This window comes from Plecotus auritus, assembly GCF_963455305.1.
Source record: "Plecotus auritus genome assembly, chromosome: 5".
Lineage (NCBI taxonomy): Eukaryota > Metazoa > Chordata > Mammalia > Chiroptera > Vespertilionidae > Plecotus > Plecotus auritus.
The window spans coordinates 177,470,277-177,493,754 of record NC_137776.1 but is presented as its reverse complement, the minus strand read 5'-3'; the positions used below and the strand labels follow the sequence as shown (position 1 = coordinate 177,493,754).

At 36.4% G+C, this 23,478-nt stretch overlaps 1 protein-coding gene across 2 annotated transcripts in view; it reads left to right on the top strand.

The window, feature by feature from the left end:
- The window catches only part of DENND1A (DENN domain containing 1A), a 479,039-nt gene that overhangs the window by 94,945 nt on the left and 360,616 nt on the right, over positions 1 to 23,478 (top strand). For both annotated transcript variants that reach the window (XM_080668038.1, XM_080668037.1), the window contains exon 3: positions 21,995 to 22,038. In XM_080668038.1, coding sequence (XP_080524164.1) covers positions 21,995 to 22,038 — 44 coding nt within the window. The remainder of the gene's footprint in view (positions 1 to 21,994; positions 22,039 to 23,478) is intronic.

Below are 23,478 nucleotides of genomic sequence, written 5' to 3'. Positions count from 1 at the left end.
CCACTGGGATGGTATTTTGTGTGCTTGTCCTCTGCAGATTGTTGGGCTAAGGAACTAGATCCTGTCCCCTGCAAAGCTAGAGACAACAATGAATTTTAAAAGGCATGAGAAGGCAATCTTGTTAAGTGGTCTGTTTGGAACTCTTACAGACTTGATGGGACAGAATTATTATGGGGATATTATGAAATCTCACGCAAGCATAGCTTATCTTCTTCCTTACAGTTAATCTGTTTTTGTAGGTATTAGTGGCAAATGCTCAAGTAATTGAAATTGTTACCTCTCATCTTCCATAAGGAAAGAATGTGCTTAAGTCAGAGTTGTTTTCACATTACTGATTTCTGTCAGCCATTGCAGACTGGTGCTCTAGATGCTGTCCTTTTCTTAGAACAGGAGCTAAGTAATGATTTCTTCTTTAGTCTTTACATTCTTTTTCATTTTAAAAGTGTGACATTTATTCTTGAATATTTGGGAAAGAAAAATTTTAAAATGCACCATAAAAATTTCCCAACACTCAGAGATAATTCCTGTTATTTTATTATGTATATTTTTCAGTCTGTTGTCTGTTTATGCATGAGAGAATAATGTGTATATTTTTTATGAATTTGAGATGGAGAAGAGGGAGAAAATGTACCTGGAACAATATCCACGAAGGAATTTGGTAAAGTTGTCTAAACACTGTTTCTAAAAAGTTGCCAGTTCCAGATGGTTTGGCTAGTCAGTATTCACATCTTTTCAGAGAATGCCTGTGCTATTTAAACAGTTCTGAAATATGTTTCTCAGTGATATGCTTCTTCACTTTACTAAGTTGTTGTAACCCAAATACAAAAATGATGACAAAAAAAGTACAGGCCGATCTTATTTATGACAAGGAAACTGACATATGTAATAATGATAGTGCTGTTACTCCTGCCATTTTTTGAAACCTCATAAGAAAAGACACTTTGTATATTTTGAATATTGAATGTTATATTATTCACTATGAATGTAAATGACTTACAAATTAAAACTTTAATTCTGCAAAAGACTGTCATATGTACAATATAGAAAACAACAATAACATTTTTTCTTTTCAGTTATCTATTGTTGCCTAGAAAAATCACCTCAAAATTTAGTTCCCTAACACTGATTTATCATGTTTCTGTGGATTGGCTGGGCTTCCCAAGGCAGTTCTTCTGCTCCGTGAGGTGTTGGCTGGAGTCACTCATTCAGCTGGGAGCTCGTATGTCCAAGATGGCTTCACTCATGTGTTTCACCCTTCACCTGGGTGGCTGGAACAGCTGTGTCCTGGCTGACCCTTTCTCTGTCCGGGTGGCCTGTCTTCACTCAGAAGTCCAGCCTCAGGTACATGGCAACCAGATCCCAAAAGGATGAAAGTAGAAGCAGCCACACCTTTACAGTCAGTCCTAGGCTCTAAAGTGGCTCAGCGTCATTTCCTCTGTGTTCTGTTATTGAAAGCAAGTCATGAAGTCAGCCCCATTAAAGGAGAGGGGAAACAGACTCTACACTTGTGGGTGAAGTGGTGTGTGCCAAAGAGATGGGACTAATTATTCGTGATATCTTTGAAGACAAACTACCAAAGTAGCTTAAATAGAGCAGTTTTACGCTTTGAGGCTCTCTGTGTGTTCCTTCCCTGACTCGGCCCTCCTATCATCCCTCACTCCCACCCCCAGATAACTACTGCACCTCCATTTCAAACATCATTTTCTTTTCATGATCATTCTACCATTTATGTAAGTATCTCTAAATAATGTTTTATTTAGTTTCCATGAACAATATGAATCTATTTTTTAAACTAATCTTTTAAGTTTCTATTTAGAATACCTACATTAAAGATTATAAAACTCAGAAAAGCAAAATGAAAAAAACTAAAATAGCTTCTAATCTCAATCCGTGGGTATAATATGATTATTGGCAACATTCTGGGATGTGTTAACACAGGTGCCCACACTATCTCTAGTTCTCTGAATCTCTTTGTCTCTTGATTTTGGATGGTTAGGGCTACTTTTGGTCCTTGAATTTTGGATTGCCAATAGCAAGAACTCAGATTTGCAAGAGGTTCATCCAAATGTTTATCTGACTCTTAGTATGGTTTGAGTTTGGATAGTGAAGGATTACTGTATATGTAAATGTCTGTGTGCATGTGTTTGTGTGGTGTGTGATTTTTAAGCCAAGGAGGCAGAGATTGTAGAGTAATTTAAAATTTATAATGGAGAGAAGGTCTCAGTAGGTGGTTGTTAAATACTATTCTATCATAGTTCTCAAACTTCAGAGTGTAGCAGTCATCTGGAGAACTTATGAAAGCACAGTTTGCTGGACCACATGCTCAGAATTTGATTAAGTAGGTCTGGTATAAGCCTGAGAACTTGTATTTTTAACAAGTTTCTAGGTGAGGATGATTCTGATGACTCAGGGACCCCACTTTGAAGACTTATGTTCTACAATATGATTTTTAATGGATGTATTGTAGTTTATCACATAAATGCATCATATTTTATTTAGTCAGTCCTTTATAAAACAGCTTCTCTACTTTTGCTATTATAGACAATATTGTAATGACCATCATTATGTACATTTATTAAAATTTCCTTTTAATATATTTTTAGAAGTTGAATTACCTAGTCAAAGGATTGGTACATTGTTAAGGCCTTTAGTATATAATTCCTAATCATATTCCAGAAGACTGTATCTATTACATTCCAAGTAGGAAAATATGAGAGATTTAAATAAACTTTGGAGGAGGTTTCCAAAGGGGACTCCCCAAACAATTTAACATTAAAATAAGTGTATTGCCTTGTTAAGGTTATTATTTTGTGAGATATACCATTTGGATATAAAAATTCTAATGTATTAAGAAGTTGACCAACTTATCATTTTACTTTTTCACATAGATGATTAACATTTTAAAGTGTATGTCTTCAGATAAAAGGATCTACTTTTCCTCAAACCTCCCTACATGTGGACCAGCATGCTATTTATAATCCTCTGTAGTGAAATCTCTGTAATTGTATATGTCCTATGGTAATTTGGTATAAAGAAGAATTATTTTATTTGGTATAAAGAAGAGTTATTACCTAGGGAAGGTAATAGTCTCTGATCTTGAAGGCCAATGATTGGGTCTAAATCTTGTCCCTGCCACTTATTTTGAGACCTCATTAATAATATAAGCTCTAAATCTCAACTATGTCATCTCTGAAATGATGCAAGTAACAACTGGAGTTGTTCATAGAGAGACTGGGTATTTCTGGAAGAGGATAGTAATCTCTCTGTGGAATCCATACAGTTCTGCCAGCAGTGACCTGCTCCTTCTAGACTTGAGGGACCATCGCAAGTGAAAGACCAGTGAGCCATCTATAGCCATCCATTGGCCATGTTTTTGCCCCAAAGAGTGGGTAGGAATAGAGTTAGCAGGAGTACTGCTATCGTGTTTAGAAAACCTCTATTTTCTTCTTTCATGAAATAGTCTTTTAACTTTTTCTCTGGATTGTTTTGAGGATTTGGATTCTAAAGTATGTGAAAGAAAGTTCTTTGAAGACTGCACAGTGTTTTGTGAACTCAGGTAACATGATGTTTTGGCTCTATTCAAGAGACTAATGAAATGAATCACTAGTGGCCCTCAATGGTAGTGTTACAGGGCCAGGTAATTATTTATATTCTTCCAATTTATTTTCTAATATTTGTTACAGATTTTTATTACAGATATTTGTCACAGATTTTTGACACTAAACACTCTCAATTCAAGAAAAGGTTGTATTAAATAAGTTTGTAAAATACTTATTTGCCTTTATAAATCTCCTTAAAAATAGCTTCATCCACAGCATTTAACGTCTTTGGCTAGTCCAGGAAGCCATTTTCAACCTTTGTTTATTTGTTTGTTTTGTTGGGAGAGCTTGTTTTGTACTCTACAAACTTGAGGTTAAGTTTGGGGAATTCATTTAACCTCTAAGATTCAGTTTCTTCATGTATCACTTAAGAATTATAGTGCCTATCTGGTAGGATTGTTGTGAAGTTTAAAAAAGAAAATGTTTTAAGTCACTTTGGGGCCCATTGCCAAATAGGTCCTCAATTATTGTTTCCTTTTCTCTTTATCCTCTGAACATATTGCTGTAAGTTTTCCTATTCTTTTTGAGTTACTATAGTAGTTTTGTGTTTTTGTACAGATTGCTAGATTGTCCTGAGAGACTAAATTGTAGATATGTGTAGCCTCCTCATTTTGTTAGATATTCTATAATAAAGGAGAATTAGGTAGGTTGGAAAATTGGATAGGTCATAGCAATGTGTACCTTTAGGAATTCTCTTAGAAAGCATGCATTTACTAAATTAAAAAAAGTTCCCCTTTTTGTTTGGGGAGTGGGAAAAGGGGTAGTTATTAGAAGTTCTTCCTGATCTGCAGCATAATGATTGTTTGCAATAACTGACTTTCTGATCTTTCTGAATTCGATTTGTTTAGTGTGTTGCAGTTGTTTGTAGTCATGTGAATTCATTGAAGCAGTTATGTGATCAAATATGTATTCGGGAGGGGTGTCAGGCTTTACACATTTGCTGATTATCTAGTTAGGAATACTGCTTATGCTGGTCAATGATTCCTGCTGATTTAAAAACAGAAGGTGCATCTGTAGATAGTGCTTAGATTGTATAAAATTGGTTGCATTAGCATCTGACACTGCAGGAGAGCAAATTATATCTTGAACGAATAATTTTAAAGAATACAGCTGTTTGTGATATCTTTGTTGTGAAGGTATTGTTTTATTTTCATCATCTTAGTTTCAATAAGATTTAATTGTCTACCTAACCACATCAGTTCTTTTCTAGTGGCATTTAGTCTTTATAGGTTGAATTGTTTTTAGTTTTATATTTTTAATAAAGGAGATTGTAAGCATTAGGAATTACTTTAAGGCATTTTAATTTACTTTTTTTCCAGGTACAGTTGGGATCATTGCTAACCTCACAAAAACATCATTTAATTAAAAATATCTAACTGATCAGTTTTTAAAATAGTTTATTTGTATTAATATTATTATAATATTGCATCTTTAGTTCTTGTTTAAGTATTTTTCTAGCATCACTTGAACACAAGAAACTAGTGTGTATTGTTCTATTAATAAAGAAGTGATTGTTCTCTGACTTGATTGTTTCAATTGTGTGACTCAGAGAGCAATGTTTTTTTAGCATGACACTTTGGGAACTGCTACTTGGTTAGGATACTTTTGTTCCAAGGTCTCTTTGAGTCAGTTCCTATTAAAAGTGAAATGTGACAATCTGTATAACAATGAGAATATTCGAACAATACAATATTTGTATTATTATTGTATAGCTTTGAGGAAAACTTCATACTGTGTCTAATTGAATTTATTATGCTTGATGAATTTTTTAAACTGAAGAGTACCTTTTTTGTTTACTTGACCATTGAGTTTACATTTCTAAGTATATGTAAAAGATACAGTAAAGTATGTACATATGCTGAAAATATATAATCAGAAAGATAATAATACAGTAGTTACAGTATAGCATTGTCTAAGAAATACTGCTAAAATTACATTTTCAGTAAGTTAGGTTCTAATAGATGGCAGCAGAGGAAGGAGTAAAATATATCAAATTAACATTTGCTTTCATTAACAGTTCCTGTGAATTTTTATAAAAGAATTGATCACAGTGGATTTTTTTGGTAAATTATCAATGTCTGTATTACATATTTCCTTAAGAATGCCTTATAGTGTCATGTTCAGAAATATATTATTAACTTAAAATAGTGTTCTTTCCCTTTTCCAAGAGAACAAATAATTTAGCTGCTTGATACTAGTTACATTATGTAAATTATTATGGTAAATGTAACATTATGTAAAAAATCTCCAAAGTAGTTATATGAAAATTTATGTCAGTGAAATAATTTTTGTTAGTTTATGCAAGAATATTACTATGAATGAAGTGTAGTGATGATTGCAGCAGCCTCAAGTAAGAATTTATTTTCTCTTAACATTGTAACTATTGAGAGACACATTTGCCTAAGTGACCCTTTTCTAAATCTAAGCTTTGGAAAAGAGAGGGAAGCTGTGAGATTGAATTGCGAGGGCTTGGTAAAAGTTTGGATTGTGTCCCTGTGGAACTCTCTTAAAACTTGGTATTCCATGAGTATATAGGAAAGCTGGTAAAAATGTCTGACCACTCTGCTTTTGCCTAATATTTCCACTTGCTGCACAGTCCAGTACCTGTTTGGATTCGTTGTGCTTTTGCTGGATAAAGGTGTATAAAGACTTTTTCTTTGGGTCTAAGGAAAATTGACCCAATATTTTCTGGTATGTTCTGTCCTACCAAATATCACTAGCTATGCCATGTCATATTTAAAGGGTATTAAGAAACATTAAAATCTTTCCCCAAACATTTTTTAGAAGAGGGTGGCTTTGCCTGCTGCTCTTAGGAGTTAGGAGTAAAATGGCTGTCACCAGAAACAGTTGGCTATCCACTTGAAAAGTTTCTTTGATTTTCAGTGATGTACTCTTTTCATATGATTATTAACCATTTTGATATCTTCTTTTGTGACACTTGGCCTGTTTAAAAACTTTATTTTTTTTTACCTGTTTTTCTATTTCTTTCAAATATGTATTCTGGGTCCTAAACCACACAAACTTTTTCCTCCACTCTGATAATTCTCTTTTTCATAGTTTGGAGATTTGTTCATTTTGTTCGAAGTAGATTGGCTACCCAGGTCAGTGGTCGGCAAACTGCGGCTCGCGAGCCACATGCGGCTCGCGAGCTGCGGTTTGCCGCTCTGTTGACTATAATGAGTTTGCTGACCACGGACTAGGTAACTCCAGACTGTAGGGGAGCAGATACAATTCTCTTATCTCATTTGATTAGGTAATGAGTGTCCTTAATTCCCCTGCTCATCCTTCCTCTCAAAACTGCCCTAATTTCTGGGCAATTTCCGAAGAGATTTATCGTATCTTACCAGAGAGAGACCACAAATCATGTCTCTTGATGCCCTCTTAGTGCCTAACACACTAGTAATAATGGGTGTGTAAAATAATCCTGCAATGAATGACCCACTGTTCATTGGACACTTTTTTCACTTTGAAAGGGGGTAGTTTGACAGCCTCATACTGTTGGACCTTCTTGGAAAGGGCCAATGGTGAGCATCTGAGGGCCAGGACAGGTTAGGAGCCTAGCATGAGTTAGTAAGCTTACTATCTGGCCTAACCAGTGTAACAGTGCAAATGGAAAAGATCAGGCATCTCTCTAGGAAAGGAAGGGGAGCAAGAAATAGAGCAGGGCTGATGGGAAGAGTCGGGATTTTAAGTACTGCTCAAAAATATAGCTTAGGTAGGGACTCCAATTCTATGTAAGTAGTGGGTAACAGTCAGGGAGGAACTGAATAGTTGGTTACTTTGGAAGCTGTTGTTTTTATATGCCTTCTACATATGGGTAGCAATCCACAATCTGTGTTTACTGCACTCTGTGAATTCACCTGTCTGTATCCCACCCCGACATTATAGCTGGGAGTGACCAACATTGACAAAGTCCTATTCCTATTCTCATGGCTGAGTTGCTTGTTTATTCAAAGATATCTATGTGAAGGACTGTGAGTAAGTCTGAAACAGTAAGACTGCCTTTGCTGCTACACCTTGATCTTAGGGTTCCCTGAGCACTTTGCTTTAGGCACCTTGAGGTTTGGATTCCTTTTCTCTGTTTCTCTCTCTAATCCCCCCCTCTTTCTTTTTAGACTTGTTTACCAGCCTCTTAACTACTTTCACCAACTCTGTCACCCCAGAACATCCCACATTTCTTGTGTGCCCCGCTTCTGCAGCCCTGGTTCCTGGGTCTGCTCTCAGCATGGATGCAGAATCTAGAAGTTGGGTAAACCTTGACAAATTCCACCCAGGAGAGCATTGCCTTGTAATATGAAAGCACACACGTCATTGTGTTTATAAGACTATTGAGGAAATGGAAATTGAAGAGGAGAGATTGCATAGAATTACCCCAATCCAAGAATCCTTCTGTTTTCTCCTACAAGGTTTTATCTGAAATGGAGTCTGGGCCTTCACAGAATGCAGATATTATAGTAATGGCAAGAGGGAGGAAGCCCCTCCAGAGCATGAAGTGAAACTACTGAAGCAAAGTCATGGAGCCAGGCAGAGAGAATGAAAGGAGTCTTTAAAATTCTCATTACTATGTCAAGTGTGTAGGTCTAGTTTAGGACAATTATTGAGTTAATTGCTCTGTAATGGGAAATATTTATTTCAGTGTTCAGACTCCCTAAATCCTTAATTTAAAAGGCACAAATAGAATGGTATTTAAATAGCCTCTGCTGCTTAAATTTAAAATTTTACTTCATTAAATGGACTTTAGAATTGTTTTCTATCTTTGTGAGAGTCTTGTTAACTCTGTAGGGTGGTGGGCTGCAGGGAAAACCAGAAAGAAGTGCTTTCCTCAGGAACATTTTTCTTTAAAAGGTAATTAAAGACATGGATGTTTTATCAAAGCAATGAGTTGTCTAAGGATTTTAGATCACAGAATGAGAGAATTTTAGAGTCAAGAAAACTAATTTTGTCAACACTTTCAGTTTCTATTTGAGAGAATTCAGGTTCAGAGATTTATTTACTATCACATAGTGGTAGAATCGAGGCCTGCCCTCTCCCAGTCCAGCACTTTAATGTTCATGCCAATTCTTTTTCATGTTAAAATGGCTGTTGCGGTTGTCTAAAAACTTACTAAGAAATGATTATGTGCTATGAGTCAAATATTATTGTAGATCAGGGGTGGGGAATGCCTGGCCCATGAAATAATTTGGCCTGGCTCTGCCAAGGCATTAGAGGTGAGTTAATTAAATGTTTGACCAAATATATAGCAGGCTAATTTTTAAGTTGATAATTTTGTATGGCCTGCTTATAAATATCCAAATGGCCCTGTTCTAGATATAGAGGGTACAAAGATAAATAAAAGTGGTTCCACTGTCAAGAAATTAAGGTTAGGTAGAGAATGTCAGCAAGTAAATGGATTATAGCCCAGTGTGATAAGTCCAGGATAGAGGTATGCACAGATGTGAATCATTCAAAGTCCAGTTGAAGATAAGAGAAACCACTCTATCAGAGAAAGGATTGCATGCAGAGATTTCTGTCTTAGAGAGCATTGGAAAGATGGGAGGCATAGGCTTTAGGCTGACTCGAAATGACCTTCAGAGTAGCACTAAAGAAGTAGCACACCAAAAGGATACCTCTGCCATGTCAGGAAGCTGGGGGAGACTGGAAGCTGCCACTCCAAATGCCAGCCCTAGGGTAGTCCTATCTTTGCTATCTGGGCTCAGGAAGTCTCCACCAAGCTTGTTGCCTCCAGAACCATCATGGCATTCCTTGTAGTTGTGCATCAGGGAAATAGGTTCCTCATGTTACCTCCTGGCTCCCTTCTTGCCTGGGCTCTGATTTCAAGTCTCATCAGGTGGATCTGATCAGCAGAATCTAAATCAAACCTAGTATCATAGTTGCAGGTGCCTTTGGGAACGTTTTAGCTTTCCAGCCTTTGTCATACTAGAAGGCCCACAGAAGGAGATTGTAATGGTGTCATAATAGTAACTTAATAGTAGTAGAAACAATAGTGACAGTAGCATAGTATAATAGTCACACTCACACACACACATATAATTATACACACTCATATAAAATTTAATAGTAACATAATGCTCATAATAGAGTGAGCCAGTCTATAGAGTGTTTAGGATCAATACATAAGAGGGGCACCTAGTGAAGAGGAGAAGTTAGAGAATTTTCACTGAGAAGTAGTATACCTGAGCTGTTTTGAGTTACTTCTTCATAATGCAATGGTTAGCATTTCTCATTTTAATGGTGGCGTATCAGGTCAGTTGAGTTTATTGATGTTCCCCTTTCAATTTTTGAATTGATGCTTGAAACAAACATAAGAACAATTACTTATATTTCCTATTATTTCCTTGTGATAGATTCTGAGGAGTGCAATTACTAAGTTAAGGAATGTGGACATTCTTAATGCTTTGGAAACATATTGCCAAATTATTTCCTCCTCAATCCCCTCTTCCAGTATTTATGTGGGAGGCCCTGTTCCAGGTTCTGAGGATATAGCAGTGAGCAAGAGAGGCAAAAAGCCCTGCCATTATAAAGCATACATTACTAGTAGAGAAAAACAGATAATACGAAAGTATGTATTATGTTGAATGGTAAAATGTGCTAAGGAGCAAAGATAACACAGGAAAAGAGAATAAGGAATGGCGAGATAGGGAAATTATAATTTTAAATAAGGTGATTGGGGAAGACCACACTAGGAAAGTAACTTTTGAATGACTTAGACTAGAGTGGTAGTGGTGGAGATGGAGAGAAATGGTCAGAATTTGAATATATTTTGAAGATTTAGTTGACAGGGTTGGCAGACAGATTGGATCTGAAATGTGAGAGAAAGAGCAGGAGTTCAGTTTTGGACATGTTAAATTTGAGATGTGTATTAGAAATCCAAATGGAGATGTTGAGTAGATGGTTAGATGAATTAGTCTGGAGTTGGGAGAGGCCTGAGCTGGAGAAGTAAATTTAAAGTTGATAGTGCATATTTATATTTGAAGTGACAAGACTGAAAGAGACCAGCAAAGGACGACACCGAGAAAGACAAGTGAAGAAGTCCAAGGACTGAACTCTGGGGGCCTTCAGTAGGAACGGGTCAGTCAGCAAGGAGCCCAAGGAAAAGCCAGGAGGCAGGGAAGTGGGATGCTGAGGAAGTCACATGAAGAAAGTGGTTTGAGGAGGAGGAAGCAGTCAAGGTGTCAAGTGGTACTTAATAGGTGAAGTCAGATGAGGACTGAGGATTGGTAATTGATGTTAGCAGCCAGAAGGTCATTACTGCGTCATTGGTGCATGAGTAGTTTCAGAAAAGTGGTGGGCAAAACTTGTTTGGCACAGGTTCAAGAGAGAGTGGGCGTAGAGGAATTGGTGACAGTGAATACTGACACTCTTTTGAAGAATATAGCTTTAAAGAGAATGAAAGTTATGGGGTGGTAGTTGTGGGGGATGGGCTTGACCTTTTAAAAAGTTTTAAAAATACCTGTATGTTTGCATGCTGATGGGAAAAGATCCAGGAGAGAGGTAAAATAAATGGGAGAACTGGTGGAACAATGTCTGAGTTGGTGAGGGGGTGGGCTCTAGTTCACAGGGTCCTTTGCAAGGGCCACAAGCACTTCTTCATAGTAACAGGACGAAAGCAGAGTGTATGGGGTCAGAAATAATAAGTGCGTAGAAATTGTGGTGGAGGCTTGTGGGAGTTCTCTTCTGATTGCTTGGTTTTCTCATTGTTGGGGCATATAAGGTAATTAATGGCAGTTGAGAATGGAGAAGGTTTGAGGGGAGAGGAGAAAGTATGAAATAGTCACTGAGGGGAATGAGAGTGAATGAATTAAGGAAAATGTAGTATAGCTGCCAAGTTGCATTAATGCTTACTTACAGTGAATAATCCAAATTTAAAGCTAGATTAGTCTGCATAGCTGTGGGTTTTTCTCCAGTTCAGGCAGGTAGAGTGGTGAGGGTGGACAGTTGGATTTAAGAAGGATTGCAATTTTGCCAAGTGAGGGTGACAAACTAAGAGTCAAAATGAGACTAAGGGAGTATCTGAGATTGGGTAGAAGACAAGGTCCTTGGTGGGGAGGAGGCTAAGGAATCAAGAATTCAGGGGTTTGGTAGGATCATCTATGTCCGTGGTTGGCAAACTGTGGCTTGCGAGCCACATGCGGCTCTTTGGCCCCTTGAGTGCGGCTCTTCCACAAAATACCATGGCCTGGGTGAGTCTATTTTGAAGAAGTGGCGTTAGAAGAAGTTTAAGTTTAAAAAATTGGGCTCTCAAAATAAATTTCAATCATTGTACTGTTGATATTTGGCTCTTTTGACTAATGAGTTTGCTGACCACTGATCTATGTGAATAGTAAAATTGGTAGGGATGGTGGAAGTAGTCAAAGAGTGAGTGGCAGTGCACCAGGATCCCCATGATTCAAGGAAGAGGAGTAACCCTGAGATCAGTAGATGACAACAGAGCAGAGGCGGGAGAGGAGTGAAGTCTGGTAACATGAGGTTAAAAATTTGGGTTTTGGAAAATGAGGGAGAATGGTCTGGCAGTGGCAGCAAGGAACAGAGGCCACTTACCCCTTCTCCAGGCCCGTAGGAGGAGTGGTGGAGAGGAAACACACACTACTTGAGAGGGCTCCAGAGGAAGCCAGCATTTGCTAGCAATAAGTATGGAAGAATGTGCAGCAAACTTAAAGAGAAGAGGTTGAGACTAGACAGTTCTAGCTTTATAATAAAAATATTTTGAAACATGTTAAAAGGTCTTAAAAAAATCAAACATAGAATTACCATATGATCCAGCAATTCTACTTCTGGATATATACTCAAAACAAGTGAAAACAGGGATTCGAACAAGTATTTGTACACTCATGTTCATAGCAACATTATTCACAATAGCCAGGAGGTAGAAGACACTCAAGTGTCCATAGACGGATGAATGGATAAACAAAATGTGGTATATGCACACAATGGAATATCATTCAGCCTTAAAGGGAGGAAATTCTGACATATCCTACAACATGGATGAGCATTGAAGACATTATGCTAAGTGAAATAAGTTAGTTACAAAAGGACAGAGATTGTGAGATTCCATTTATGAGGTACCTAGAGCAGTGAAATTCATAGAGACAGAAAATAGAGTGGTGGTTGCCAGGGGCTGGGGGGTGGAGGGGACAATGGGGAGTTATTCAGTGGGTTCAGAGTTTTAGTTAGGGAACATGAAACAGTTCTGGAGATGGATGGTAGTTATTGTTGAACAATAATGTGAATGTACTTAATGCCACTGAATCATACACTTAAAAATGGTTAAAATGGCAAATTTCATATTACGTATATTTTTAAAACAACCTCCCCCCACCCCCTGCACGCCACACACACACACACACACACACACGCACGCACGCACGCACGCACGCACACACGCACGCACGCACGCGCACACACACACGCACACAGTCTAAGGATTTTAGGATTTAGGCACTGTTAAGGACTAGGTGAGTGTAGTGGTACAGATAAGGACTAGGCAGCCATGGCTTGTTTCCAGGGGAAGAGAGGAAGAATTTTGGTATAGGAAAGTCTTCTGGTTGACAGGTATAGCATGTTTCCCTTGCTGGGGGGTCAGCTTTATCAATATTGTGTGCACTAATTTGACCTTAGCATTGGTGTTCTCAGTGTGGTTTAGAGGTACTTGGAAACACATTTTCTTAAGTAGGAAAACATTTTCTCTATGTTCTCATTTGTTCTGTTTAGCAAGTGATTATTTTCATAGATGATACAAGGGTAACCTTTACCCTTCCAAATTATTCTGTTTTTAATATGAATTCATCTCTTAAATATTGTATTTACTTAGTTGTATTGAGTGCTAGTTACTTTGGAGTCATTTTGTTTATATCCTGAACTTGGCAATAAATAGAGAAATTGGAAAGCTCTCATTTATAATCTGCTAAGGCCTGTTTCATGACAACATGTTTTAGTTATTTGTCCAGTTGTATTCTTATTGTTGAGTCACAATAATGACGAGAAGACAGATCAACAGGAGAATGTAAATAAATAAAGCCAAGAAGGAAAGCCAGTCTTGGATTCTTGGGAGTCTGATGGATCCAGGCTGAATCCCAGCTCTGTTACTTAACTGAATTTGTTCTTAATGAGCCTCACTTTTATTATTTATAAAATAGGGGTACATCTACTTACCTGCAGAGTTGTTGTTATGATTAAATAAGATAATAAAATAAATCGCCTTTGGCAACGACTAGTTTACCTAGGCATTCAGTAGGTGGTAGGTAGCTGGTAGTAGTGTAATTATTACTGCAAAGATATTTAATGGGACTCGGTTTCTGAAACCCATAATGCAAACTTAAAAAGCAAAGGAATTAGCAGAAAGGTCCTTCAATTTATACAAAGATTCACCTCAGGGTTTCTGTAAATCTGGGAGAGTCCCTAGTGCATTTGATGTTTACAGATCATTAGCAAACAGATGCCAGGAGGCAAAATAAACTGTAGCTTAAGGATTTTCGAACCACTGACGATGAAGAGAAAATCAGTTTCTGATAAAGTTATAACATTTCTAAGTAATGGCAGATGATGGGAAAATTTTAATTGGGTTTATAAAAGTTTATTTCAGGAACACATGTATTTCCAACATAAGGCACATCTATACATCTGTAGCCATCTAATTTATACTGCTTGCTTATTTCTCCATTGGGGTTAATAATATAACAACAACTAACGTTTATTGTGTGCTTACTATATGCCAGTGTGTCTTTAGGAAGCCTGCAGCATCCAAAGGCTTGTTTTCTGTTGGATGTTTTAAAATTGGCCTTTTATCCATTTGGAGAGACTAGGTATTTAATGAGTTTATTTTATCCTTTTTTTCCTATTGTGCCAAAAATTTGTTGGGTACTTAGATAAGGTATTTTGTAGGAGACAAAGCTAAATAGAACACGGGTCCTGACCTCACAGAATACTTACTCACTGTGCCCCACACTGTTCAGAAAGGATGTGTGGTAGGTGTAGCATGAGATGAACCCTGGCCTAGTCCTGGACTCTATACCTGGCCCTGCTAAGCTCTTCCCTGAGGCCTTTTCTGTCCTGGCCAGGATTAGGTTCCATGCCCCTCTACCAATTCCTAGCACAGCATTTACCAAGCCTGTGGTAATTGCTTGTTTAATTCTCTGTACTCTCAATTAGGGTTAGTCTGTAAACTTTTTGCGAGAAAAGACTATGTCCTATTCGTTAATTGGATGAGTCACATCAGAATATTTGTGCCATGAATAAATTCTAATTTTTTAACTTTAGCCAAGTGATGATAACCTATTGCTTTCTTTAACTGATAAAATTGATTATGATAGTCCCAATATTATAGCTTTGTCATAATATAAAATTAGAAATTTTATACAAAATACCTGTCTTAGTGCCTGGCACTTAGTGGGTACTCAATATTTTTTTGTTTTTGTTTTTGAGTAAATAAGTTATCTCTTTTCACCTAATTGACAGATGTGATATATCTATTTATGAAGACTATATGCAGTGATGTCATGTTTGTAGGACATAAAGGGCACAGCTGTCATTTAGGTTAGATCTGAAGTAGTTATTCATATTGGAGTAAAAATATGACAATGGTACTCATACAAAAAGATGGGGTAAGATGAATTCTAACTCATAAATTAAATGGAAGTCTGATATTATAACTATAAGGAAAAAAGTCAATATTCATCTGTCAATTTGATAGATTTTAGGAATTAGTTCCAAATGTGAAACTAATTTAAAAAACCCTAAATATTTAAATAACCATAAATGTTAATCCAAACTGTAATCAGATTTAATTTTCTGGATGAGAAGATGGGAATATGCTGCAAATCAGTAAAGTTGAAAACTAGGATATTCAGTAGGGAAAAGGTAAGAATATATGAACATGTTTTTTTGACATTTAGTTCCCTTCCAGCACACCCTCTCTTTTTCATTTTACAGCTTCCTTTGGAATTTGACTAATGCTTGAATTTTGGGTTCATGTAGCATAAGTTTGGTTAAGGATCAGGTTTATTATATTCCTTTTGTAGATGAAATTAGTTATCATTAAGTAGTAGCATTTGCTGGTCAAAATATCACCATTCTCTGGAAAGAAAGATGAAGCTCCCTAGATTTTACTGCATAATGTCAATGGACTCATTATTTGTACAACAGCTGATGCATTTAGGACTTGTTGATTCACTTAATTGGTAATTGTACTACATTCATAACTCCAACAACCGAAAACAATAGGTCAGTGTCTGCTGTTTATGCATAAATAGTCATTGGAGCAGGATATGTCTGAAAGGCAGAATATGCTAGTTTGAGGAGGAATCTGGTACATGAATGGTTCCATTGCTTGCCATGCTGAGGTGGGTTGTGTGCTCCTTCCCCGAATAATGCTTTTTGGGATTTTATTATAGGTGTAGATGGTGACCTCTTCTTGTTTTATCAGGCTGGCCTCCCTGAAGCAGTTTTTGAATGTATTTTCAATGCCATTATTGAGGGAAAAGACTAGGATAGGAAGAAGCATGAATTAAAATTGGTGATGACTCAAAGTTTTTATGTCAGGCAGTCTTCATGTTTTAGAGAAAAAAGTTAATACCTGAATAGATTTTTTTTTGAAGTAAGAAATGCCATTTGTACATGAAAACCAAATGTTTACTTAAAGTACTTTGAAATGATTTTTAAATTAGTGAATTATATTCCTTTTTTAATTTCAGGATAAAAATCTGTATTTTAGAATCAGTAATTTTTAATTTAAAAACATTTTAAAGGAAAGTCAACAGAAACCATTTTATTTGATTGTTGAGGAAAAGAAAAAACGTTGATTTTTTTTTACTATGAAAACTATTTCAAAAATATATTTTTAATAAGTAAATTTTAACTATCATAAATGGAATAATTTACTAGCATAATTGTATTTAGTTACAATGCTAACCTAGTGACTCAGTTATTTTATCATGTAAAGTAAGTGAGGCTGATTTTTTTTTATAACTATAATAGGTTTAATAGGTAGTGTCCTTAAAGCTTTTTATTAGTTTAGTGGGGTCCATTTTGCAGTCATATTATCAAGAAACTTTAATTCTACATTACACAAAAATATTTAACTTTTCTTCTTGATGATTAAAAGAAAATTTATTTCTGATTGTGTTTGGGGGAAGTTGAGCTTATCCTCAAAATGTACAACTTCTCAAACTATTTTCTGAGAGTCTACATTTTTAGTGTATAAAAATTGAAAATGTCATTAGGGAAAGAGCAGCGTAATGGACTATTACTGGTTTGCAGCATATTCCTATCTTCTCATCCAGAAAATTAAATCTGATTACAGTTTGGATTAACATTTATGGTTGTTGGGGAGAGGAAGATAGTATCTTAAACTCCATGAAATTGAACGAGATTATATCATTTATAGCTAATTTTGAAGTCTCACTTATAAAGGGCAGATTTTTTATAATTGTTAGCTTTAAATGCATTCAATATTTTGTCTCTTAAGTGACTGAGAGACAATGACTGGATAAATTTAGTAGGCATTAAATGCAGTATTTTCTGTCTTGATTCCTAACATGTTAAAAGTGAAAGCAGTGTACATTCCTGGGTTAACGGCCATATTTGCAGTTTCTCTTAAATTTTCCTAAAAAAGCTTGGATTATAGAAGATTGTAACATTTGGTTAGTATGCAGTTGTTATGCCTTTCACAGAAAATGAAGACAGTGTATTTTTTTAATAATCAAGTTAAAAGTGTCATGCCTTGACCCTTTAAGTGGAGTCACTGGTGTGACAGAGAAAAATAGGAAAATAATTTGGTGAGGGTGTGTGTGTGTGTGTGTGTGTGTGTGTGTGTGTACACATACTAGTTACTGATGCACAAATGAGCCCTCATACACAACCAAAGTACTTTTATGAATTATTTGCATTTCTGTTGTAAAAGATCTGTCTACCACGTTTTCTAGGAACTTTGAGCCTAAGGCAGAACTCAAGGTTTTGGAGCCTGTGTAAAATAATTTATAGCACCTTTCTAGTAAGTCTTGCCCAAACTCTTATTCTATTAATTAAACATCCTGTGGCAATCTGATATATCTTAAAGATTTAAAAGTATATTACAGTAGAAAACTACAAAACATGGACTATTGAGATTGAAGAATATTAGCCTTAAAAAAAAAGCAAGACATTTTTGAGATCAAACTTTTTTTTGCTGTGAAGACATAACCTTCTAAGCATGCTCATGTTCTGTGCCTGAATGAGATTGTGCTGTTGGGAGTCTGTACTGTGAAATGTCTGTTTAAATATGGAGATATGTCTTGTGGCCTTCAGAGGAAGTGGTGCACTTGTTCTGTGTGGGGACAGCCTCTTGCGTGGCCATGGTGCTGGGACAAGGGTAGTGGCCCATTACATTGGCATAATGTGAAGCTTTATTAGGCTTTCGTGGCTAAGAGAAATAATGGACTCTATCATACCATACATCTTGCTGGCAAGGTATTTTAAATATGGTTTTTGTTGTTGAAAGGTATTTCCCTAGGAAATGATTTTTAATTTTATAATAATGTATTACTTAAATTTGGAGAAAGTTGTTGTGAGAGAAGGATAAGGGGGGAAGAGGGTGCTATGTACTACTATGTTCTTTATTTTCTGTCAGGGACAAGTCTTAGAGAAAAAGCTTGACATATGCCAGTAACTCTATTCTTACTGCCAATTGCCTAAGCAAATTATGTTACTTTTTTCCAAGGCAGTTTTCTCATCTGCAGATTTTTGTGTTTAAAGTTAGCTGTTTGGTGACACTGTGTTTGGAGGTGAGGGTATGAATGTGAGGAGGTGTTCTGGAGCATTGGCAATTACAGCATTGGATGGTGGATAAAGGAATAGATACATAAATATGAGACCGATGCACAGTTTTCCAGTGTATGTTATTTTCCATATAAAGATATAGAACATTTCATAAAATGTTCCCAGACCATTTAAAACTCAGAAATGCAGCTGATGCAATGAAATACATAGAGTACTTGTAAAAACATACAGACACGCAAGTGGATTGCTGCCAGACAGAAAATTTAAAGGCGGTTTGCTTAACTGCGGGGTGCTAGGTTTTGTACATGTGCCATGCTGAAACTGTTAGTAAGGCGGGTGTTGTGTTGCTTGAGAAAAGCAGATTGTATTTGGACCTTTTTAACTCAGATGTTTCCAATGTCGATATTTTGGTGACATTATGGCATAATGATCAACTCACTGTGAAAAAGGATTTCAGTGTACTGTATCAAACAGACATTTTAAAGAATTTCAAACAAATTATTTTTAGTTTTTGTGTTAATTTTTACAAAATGGCTTTCATAGTTTTATTAACTATGAGACTGGTTCTCTGAGCTAATTGAAAGGAACTTTATAGGTTGGACTTCGGTTTTAAAAAACATTGCCTTTTTTTAAAAAAAATATTGTTTTAGAAGAGTGTTAAGGACCCATGAAATTTGCTTTTGTAACTTTAGGTCCTTAAAGTAAGGAAGTAAAAGTTTTATGCTTGAATCATAGTAAATAAATTAATGTATTATCTTGGAACATGATTCTGTTAAAATCTGGGAACCTCACTCTAGGGTTAATCTTAGGACATTTGAAGGACTTAAGCTGGTGGTGTTTATTGCATTGCCCACCATTGAGGCAGTGTTTAGGATAATATGGTTTGAGTGACCCTCATCTTTTTTTTTTTTTTTTTTTTAAATATATTTTATTGATTTTTTACAGAGAGGAAGGAAGAGTGATAGATAGTCAGAAACATCGATGAGAGAGAAACATCGACCAGCTGCCTCCTGCACACCTCCCACTGGGGATGTGCCCGCAACCAAGTTACATGCCCCCGACCGGAATCGAACCTGGGACCCTTCAGTCCGCAGGCTGACGCTCTATCCACTGAGCCAAACCGGTTTTGGCGAGTGACCCTCATCTTAAAATAGGTCGATTTTTCTTTTTATCCGTGTTTCTTCCTCTTCTTCAATTCTGCTGTGTTGTATATATGAATTAAATACATTTTAAAGTGACAAGTTAATCATTAATGTAGTTTCTTATTAATATAGTTGGTTAAAGAGATTTTAAAACTTTAATCTATAGCAAGAAGTACATATTTTTAAATTAAAGAATATACCACAAATTTTGGTTTCTGATGTCTGTCCCCTCACCAAATGATAAAAAAAAGTTTTTTATTTAATTCATCTTTATTTCCATCGGTATTTGTTGTTCCCAAGAAGCACAACTACTACAAGAAAGGGGACATGATATTAAAGATTTATATATGAATCATTTTTGTCTGAATTTTCTGGTTGAAGAGTAAATGTTAACCACCTGACAATTGGAAGAAAATGAATAAGCCTTAGATTAGTTTGTGGCTTTCCCAACCTCTGTTTTACTGTGTACCTCAGTGACTTAGAAGTACATTTTCTTTCTTTTTAAATCTATTTTTGGTCTTGGGAACAAATTTTAAATCCTAAAATACCACTTGTTCCACCCCACCCCCATCAAGTCATTTTTGTGTTTTAGGAATTAATTATAGCCATTGCCCTCTTTTGAGCCTCCCCTCCACTTTCACCCCACCCCATCCCACCCCAAACACACTTTTGGGCATTTGGCTGTCCCTTTATTATCTTGCTGGCTAATTCTTCCCTTGTAGACCTACCTATTGCCGTTATCGCCCTCTGACCTCCTGTCTTAAGAGGACCAAGTCCTTGTGTGATTTTAGCCCTTCAGGCCAGAGAGAAGCAGACAGTCCAGGGGTCCTCAAACTATGGCCCGCGGGCCACACGCGGCCCGCCGAGGACATTTATCCGGCCCGCCGGGTGCCGCTGCCTGTCCTGCTTAGCAGCCGACTCGTCCCGGGCCCGCAGTGCGCATAGGAATTTGTTCATAGTTTTTTTTTTTTAAACTATAGTCCGGCCCTCCAACGGTCTGAGGGACAGTGAACTGGCCCCCTGTTTAAAAAGTTTGAGGACCCCTGATTCATTGGCCTACCAGGGCAGCCCTGTACAGTACTGCAATAGGAATTACACCAGAATTCTGTTAGTCATACTGTAGAAGCGACAGTTCTCCCTTCTAGTATTTGAAGATGAAGGCAAAAAGAAAAGAAATTGATCCCTAGTTTTTAAGTCAACCAGAAGATACTTCAAGAGCTGAAATGGTCTACAGATCCTTCAGGTTTTTTGCACCACCCATTTTGGGACTCTCTGCTCTTGATGTGATCTTTTGAATATTCTTGCTTTTGTTATTAGTCTTAGGTTTTGCAAAGTAATGTCCATTGACTTTAATGACAAAATAGGTATTTCTAGGATTTAAAAATAATATGTGAATAGACCCTTAGTTTTCTCTCTTTTTGATTCTTCCCTGCAGAACAATTAACTGCATTTTGGTTGTGATTTGAAGGGTTTTAACTTTTACATGGATTCATTTTCACAGAGAAGTAAGTTGGTGTTTTAAAGCATAGATATGAAAAAGTAGTATGTATTGTGATCACGGTGAGAAAGGACCCTCAACTATTGTGCTTTTCCATAAGCCTTTTGCATTGATACATAGTTCCTCAAATAGATATTATTCTGATACTCCCCTTAATGTGTCTCTGAGGAACCAAATCTTTCTTTTATTGGAAAAGATTGAATGGTTTCCTAATCAATAGCAAATGGAGTGCTAATAGCTTTTAATTAGTACACTTCTTTATTGACTTAAAGACAGTGGCATTGGATTATCTTGCAATTATGATTGAAGAATCAAGTGACCCCTTTAGTAACTCCATTTAAGTCATGAAAGGTGTTTTCACTTATGTATTTTCTAGTTTCTGAGCAAGTTTAAATTTGTTTACACTGGTAAGCTAAAAGTGTATTGTTTTGTAATTTGTTTGTTTTGAAGACTTTACCTAGTTTTATCTGTATTTTCAAGAGCTTTACTGTAAGTATTTTGGGAGGTATGTATTTTATTTTTAAAAGCAAGGCGTTTTGCATTTGTTCCTTGAAAGAATTCTCTCACCCTCACTGCCCTAACTTCCCCCTCCCCCACCCCAATCTGAAACTGGTGTTAAAATAAAGGTGGTTTATCAAGCCTACATCTGTAACTATGAAAAGGAGGCTTCTGATTAGAGAAGAAAAGTCAAGCAGTTTAAGACTCATTTTCTCTGGAAAAAATATATTGAGGGCAATTTGCAGCTGGTGAGGTTTTTGCATTAGGTAATAGTTTCAAGTTAACAGTAGCATCAGGTCTTTAAAATTTTTCTTTTTTATATTTCTGGAGGAGGGTAATGGGAGTGCCTTGCCGAGCCCTTCCTTGTGCTCATCAACATAGCAGCCTCAGCTGCCCCCCTTGGATCCCCTGCCAGGGCTGCTATCATCTTCTGATCAAATATTAATGTGTGATCCTCTGCTTGCTCACTAATCCAAAGCCAATTAATATTATCTGTCAATTATTTACAGATCCTGAGGTGCAGAGGCAATTCCCAGAGGACTACAGTGACCAGGTTCGGAATGCGTAATTAATTTTTTACATGACAAAATTTATTTCAGAGTTGTTCAACATATTATTACTGTTCTTTTTACTGAAAGAGATAAATGAATTTTTAGAAGGGAAGAGAAACAGTAATTAGGAACCCAAGACAAAAAATAAAACATTCAAGTAGGATTGAAAATATTGGTGCTAGTTTGGGGTGTTACCTTCAGAGGAAAAATGCACAGAAAGTAAGGAAGAAAAATCTATCACGAATTTTACTTTTTACTTTAAGCTATGCTACAGTCTGCAGTTCATTAGGTAATCATTTGGATTTTTTAAAAAATGTTATTTAAGTGTCAAGAACCAGTGTAAAAAAGGGGGGGAGGAGGGAACTTCAGAACATATTCTGGGATTTGAAATAGGTTATGGAACTATTGGTTGTGGTGCTACTCAAAGGAGAAGGTTACACATGCAGGAAGGGTCTTGAGGGGAGGATAATTGTAATGATGGTAGGGAAAGTTAAGATTAGCCAGTTGGTCCTGCCATCTTGAATTTCTTGCGTTCTGCAAGCATGGAATGCAGTGGAAGGAACTATTTAAATCACAAAATACTGTTTAAGTTCTGATGCTGCTCTAATCTTGATAATTAGATCCAGGTTATGCATTCTGGATTCCAGCTTCACTCTTAAGAAACATTAGAGAAAAAGAAAACAAACAAAAAAAGAAACATTAGAGATGTTTTGTAGGTTTTGGGGGCACCTTACATTTTTAGTTCAAATTTGCAATTTGGTGTGCTTTTTAAAGTAGTTTTTTTTTTTTTTAAAGCATCTTTGACTATACTGAATAAAAAAAAAGTATAAAATCTTTCACATGTGGAATATTGTATGCAATATAACATGTATCTGAAGTATAACTACTTAATTTTGTTCGTTAAAAAAAGTACTTGAATGGGATTAAGTACAATGGAATAGAAATACCCAGTATAGTAGTGGTAACACCTTTGCAGTGTGGCCATACAACAGAAGGCAAAGTATCTGATACATCTTTGTGAATACAGGGGACATATTGTGACCAGGAATATAGCTGGATAATCAGTATAATGAGATGCTTTGTAATGAGATTTTATTGTACAAGAACTGAAGAGAACTGGTGTGGTTTGCTTTGTGTGTGATCCCAAGGCTTTTAAATGAAAAAAACAAAAAAACAAAAAACAACTAACCTTCTTACTCTACCTCTGGCTCCATCTTCCAACTGGACAGTTAAATTTTTATCTTGCCTTAAATTGCAGTGCAATTGAGCCCATTGGATTTAACCTACACAATCCAAAGGTTATAGGACCTTTTTTATTAATGATTTTCCTTCATTAAACAATATCCAAAAAGTGGAGAATCTTAAAGTATTATTTTGAATTGACTTGAGGCCATAGTTCTTAAAAAATCATTATTTTAAAATCTTGTGTCTAGGTAAATAAA